The sequence below is a fragment of the Rhinopithecus bieti genome, unplaced genomic scaffold (genome assembly GCF_001698545.2).
Source record: "Rhinopithecus bieti isolate Rb0 unplaced genomic scaffold, ASM169854v2 scaffold_31548, whole genome shotgun sequence".
Lineage (NCBI taxonomy): Eukaryota > Metazoa > Chordata > Mammalia > Primates > Cercopithecidae > Rhinopithecus > Rhinopithecus bieti.
In genome coordinates this window covers 5287273-5292562 of record NW_016814470.1, presented here as the reverse complement: position 1 = coordinate 5292562, position 5290 = coordinate 5287273, and the positions used below count along the sequence as shown (strand labels likewise).

The following is a 5290-nucleotide window of genomic DNA, read 5'->3' as shown; positions in this document are numbered from 1 at the left end:
ATTCTTTTTTTTTTTTGGAAAAGAGAACCCACCCCGTCCCCCAGCTCTGCGGGCACTGGCCGGGTCTAAGCTACCAACAAACTCCGCCTCCCGGGTCCACGCCATTCTCCTGCCTCAGCCTCCCGAGTAGCTGGGACTACAGGCGCCGCCATCTCGCCCGGCTAATTTTTTGTATTTTTTAAGTGGAGACGGGGTTTCACTGTGTTAGCCAGGATGGTCTCGACCTCCTGACCTTGTGATCCGCCCGCCTCGGCCTCCCAAAGTGCTGGGATTACAGGCTTGAGCCACCGCGCCCGGCCGAGACTATTCTTTTAAGATACAAACAAAATATATCACACAACAAACAAAAATCTCAGATTCAGTTCTCTTATTTGTATCCTGTATTTCAGCATGCTTGTAATTCTCTGAATGGTCCATGTTAATTTATCTTTTTTTTTTTTTTTTTGAGATGGAGTTTTGCTCATTTTGCCCAGGCTAGAGTGCAATGGCACCATCTCAGCTCACTGCAACCTCCGCCTCCAGGGTTCAAGCAATTCTACTGTCTTAGCCTCCCGAGTAGCTGGGATTACAGGTATATGCCACCACGCCAGGCTAATTTTTTGTATTTTTTAGAAGAGATGGGGTTTCACCATGTTGGCCAGGCTGGTCTCGAACTCCTGACCTCAAGGGATCCACCCGTCTTGGCTTCCCAAAGTGCTGGGATTACATGCATGAGCCACCATGCCAGGCCTTATCTTTTTTTTTTTACTGCCATAGAATATGGAGCCTGAAATCCATGTTAATTTATACTTCTGCATAGGTGGCTCCCTCATTCAAAATCACCTCTGCCTGACCTCTACTGTTCATTCAAAATACTTTTTTTTTTTAATTTATTTCTTCTTCCTCCCACCCGCAAATCAAAATTCTTCTGAATCCTCCTTTGTGAAGCTCTCCCTCCACCCCCAGGGACATGTAACTATCCTCTCCTTTGCATCCCACCCTGTGACCTACTCATACCTCTAATTGTAACACCTACCACACTACTAGCAATGTTGTATGTCTGATTCATTCATTACTGTATTAGCCCTGATCTTAGTCATTTTTTTATCCTTGAGCTGTATTATATACCGGGCACCTCAAAAAGTAACCCAGTAGTATATGTGGTGTAATTTAGAACTGCAATAACTCATTCCTTTACATATACCCAGTCCTATGCCATCAATACATATTTTACCAAGAAATTTAAATCATGGATTATTTAAATCACATTCCTTCACATGTTTGGAAGTAGTTTATAAATAACTTTAGGGAATTCTACATGGAACCTGTATTTTCTTCCACATCTGTTAAAAGTTAAAAAACAAAAACAAACATGTATGGAGCCATCGCACAGAAAATCTGATAACTATACAGACCCTGTCGGCAGGAACCATCTGTTTTAATGTGTGTGACTGTCTATGGTTGCATTGTACAACTAACAATGCAATCAATACCAGGAACAGTCACATAGGTCTCACTAAAGTCCTATATCTGAGAGCTGCACTCTAAGTGAAATGCAAACTTTCATCATCAAATCATTCTGCCTAATTTCCCAGTACCACTTTATCCAATGGTGCATGTGTATATAAACACTTTATCTTGATATATATTTTTATTAACAAGTGCTATATAGGATCAGTGGGTCACCAGAGTTCTCAAAAGTTCATATTCTACGACAAATTTGATATACAACATTCTAGATGTAGCAAGGCTTTTTTTTTTTTTTTTTTTTTTGAGTTAGAGCCTCACTCTATCACCCAGGCTGGACTACAGCAGCGCAATCTTGGCTCACTGCAACCTACACTTCCTGGATTCAAGTAATTCTCCTGCCTCAGCCTCCTGAGTAGCTGGGATTACAGGGGTGAGCCTCCCCACACAGTTAATTTTTGTATTCTCAGTACAGATGGGGTTTCCCCATGTTGGTCAGGCTGGTCTCAAACTCCTGACCTCAAGTGAACTGCTCACCTCAGCCTCCCTGAAAGTGCTGGGATCATAGGCATGAGCCACCACGCCCAGCCCACTACCAAGGCATTTTAACATACCTATTTATCGTACTTTACCATACTTTAATTATATATTCAATATAGACTAAGGATCCAGTCCTATAATACTGCCTCCTCTAACTACTTCTATTCTTTCTTTTTTTTTTTTTTCTGACAAGGTCTCACCCTATTTATTGCCCAGGCTAGAGTACACTGGTGTGATCCTGGTTCACTGCAGCCTTGAATTCCTGGGCTCAAGTGATCCTCCTGCCTCAACCCCCATGAGTAGCTAGGACAACAGGCATGTACCACCACACCTGATTAACTTTTTAAAAATTTGTGTAGATGGGGTCTCACTAGGTTGCCCAGACTGATCTCCAACTCCAGGATTCAAGTAATCCTCCCTCCATGGCCTCCCAAAGTACTGGGGTTGATCCAAAGGTAGTGAGTTATCTCAATTCAGTCAGTTACAGATCAAACTCGTTGTTCTACTCTTTCCTCCCTTTTCACTACTGCACTTGACTAGTCTTTAAAAACAAATTAACAAGCCAGGTGCAGTAGCTCACACCTATAATCCCAGCACTTTGGGAGGCCAAGGTAGGTGGATCATGACGTCAGGAGTTCAGAAACAGCCTGGCCAACATGGTGAAACCCTGTCTCTACTTAAAAAAAAAAAAAAAACTACAAAAATTAATGGGGCATGGTGGTGCGTGCCTGTGATCCCAGCTACTCGGGAGGCTGAAGCAGGAGAACTGCTTGAACCGGGACCTGGGAGACACAGGTCGCAGTGAGCCGAGATTGTAACACTGCACTCTAGCCTGGGCTACAAAATAAGACTCTGTCTCTCTCTCTCTCACACACACACACACACGCACACACACACACACAAAGTTGTTCAGGCACAGTATGGCTTGAGGTCAGGAGTGTGAGACCAGCCAAGGCAACGCAGGGAGATCCCCATCTTTACAAAAATTTAAAAATTAGCCAGGCGCAATGGCATGCACCTGTAGTCCCAGCTACTTTGGAGGCTGAGGTGGGAAGATCCCTTAAGCCCAGGGGCTGAAGGCTACAGTAAGCTATGATTGTGCTACTGCACTCCAAACTGGATAACAGAGCAAGATTCTGTCCCTAAACATGAAACAAAAAAGCAAAGTGCTGGGATTACAGGCATGAGCCACCACACCCTGCCTAGATCTATTTCTAAAAGCAAAATTGTTATAAAGTAGATAAACCTATATTCTTACCATTATTGCTAACAAAATCTTCATGTAAAATAGGGAGATCAAGTCGAATTCGTTTCAAACAGGTCTGAAAATGAAAAGAGATATTTATTTTTACCTCTTTACCAATAATGTTGGGGGGGGAAATAATTTGCTATTAGTTTTCCCTCTCTACCAAAAGAGATTCCAAAATGAACACTTTAAACAGTAATTTAGCCTCAACTAAATCTATCCTACCATTTAGCACTATGAATGATATTTATAATCATCTCAACACTTACCTGAACTTCCTTTTTACTTCCCAGGTATTCAACTCTGTCAATAAAATCCTCAAACTGCAGTTTAGGGAATAGCCTATGTGCCCAGTGCTCCATGTGTCTGATTAGCATCTTCAAGTCTTCAGCCTGACACATAAAAATAAAAATGCTAAACAGGAGTCTCATTCTCACAGCTGACCCTGTCAGCAAGTTTCAGAACTGAAAAGCTATGCCAAAATCACTGGGGTCATTTTGTATTTATAAGGTCAAAAAACTTATAAAAGGAAGTTTATTAATAAGAAAAATATTGGCCAGACACAGTTGTTCATGCCTGTAATCATAGCACCATGGGAGGCCTAGGGGGACAGATCACTTGAGCTAAGGGGTTTAAGGCCAGCCTGAGGCAACATGGTGAGACCCCATATCTTCTAAAAATACAAAATATAGCCAGGCATGGTGGTACACACCTGTGGACCCAGCTATTCAGGTGACTGAAGTGAGAGGATTGCCTAAACCTGGAGGGCAGAGGTTGCAGTGAGCTAAGTTCACACCACCGCACTCCAGACTGGGTGACAGTGAGATCTTGTATCAAAACAAAAAAAAAAAAAAGAGAGAGAGAGAAAATTATTAAGAACTTAGAGGATTGCAGTCTAAAAGAGTACTGGATACAGGTTTTGTTTTTTTTTTTCTTTTTTTTTTTTTCAAAGAGAGCCTCACTCTCTCACCCAGGCTGAAGTGCATGGGTGAAGTCTCGGCTCACTGCAACCTCTGCCTCCCGGGTTTAAGCAATTCTCATGCCTCAGACTCCCAAGTAGCTGGGATTAGAGGCATGTATCACCATGCCTGGCCTAAATTTTGTATTTTTTAGTAGACAATAAGTTTCGCCATGTTGGCCAGGCTGGTCTCAAACTCCTGGCCTCAAGTGATTTGCCCACCCTGGCCTCCCAAAGTGCTGGGATTACAGCACAAGCCATGGCGCCTCACCTGGATTCAGATGCATAAAACTTAGATGAAAACAAATCCAAGTACAAAAACTTAATAAAGTTGGCCAAGCGCAGTGTCTCACGCCTGTAATCCCAGCACTTTGTGGGGCCAAGGAGGGTAGATGACCTGAGTCAGGAGTTCCAGATCAGCTTGGCCAACATGGTGAAACCCCATCTCTACTAAAAACACAAAAATTAGTTGGGCGTGGTGGCAGGCACCTGTAATCCCAGCTACTTGGGAGGCTGCGGCAATAGAATCGCTTGAACCCAAGAGGCAGAGGTTGCAGTGAGCCAAGATCGAGTGACTGCACTCCAGCTTGGGCGACAAGAGTGAAACTCCATCTCAAAAAAAACAAAAAAAAAAGCACTTAATAAAGTTAAAAGATAGTAGGCTGAGTGCAGTGGCTCACGCCTGTAATCTCAGCACTTTGGGAGGCCGAGGTGGGCACATCACCTGAGGCCAGGAGTTCGAGACCAGTCTGGCCAACATGGTGAAACCCTGTCTATACTAAAAATATAAAAATTAGCCAGGTAGCCGGGCGCAGTGGCTCACGCCTGTAATCCCAGCACTTTGGAAGGCCGAGACGGGTGGATCACGAGGTCAGGAGATCAAGACCATCCTGGCTAACACAGTAAAACCCCATCTCTACTAAAATACAAAACTAGCCAGGCGAGGTGGCGGGCGCCTGTAGTCCCAGCTACTCAGGAGGCTGAGGCAGAAGAATGGCGTGAACCCAGGAGGCAGAGCTTGCAGTGAGCTGAGATCCGGCCACTGCACTCCAGTCCGGGCGACAGAGCGAGACTCCCCTCAAAAAAAAAAAAAAAAAAAA

At 43.9% G+C, this 5290-nt stretch overlaps 1 protein-coding gene across 1 annotated transcript in view; it reads right to left on the bottom strand.

The window, feature by feature from the left end:
* The window catches only part of TIPIN (TIMELESS interacting protein), a 14069-nt gene extending 10375 nt beyond the window's left edge, over positions 1–3694 (bottom strand). Inside the window, exons 1-2 of the mRNA XM_017851067.1 lie at positions 3502–3694; positions 3245–3308 (exon numbers count right to left, since the gene is read on the bottom strand). Coding sequence (XP_017706556.1) covers positions 3245–3308; positions 3502–3663 — 226 coding nt within the window. The 5' untranslated portion in view covers positions 3664–3694. The remainder of the gene's footprint in view (positions 1–3244; positions 3309–3501) is intronic.
* Between the last annotated feature and the right edge of the window lie 1596 nt (positions 3695–5290).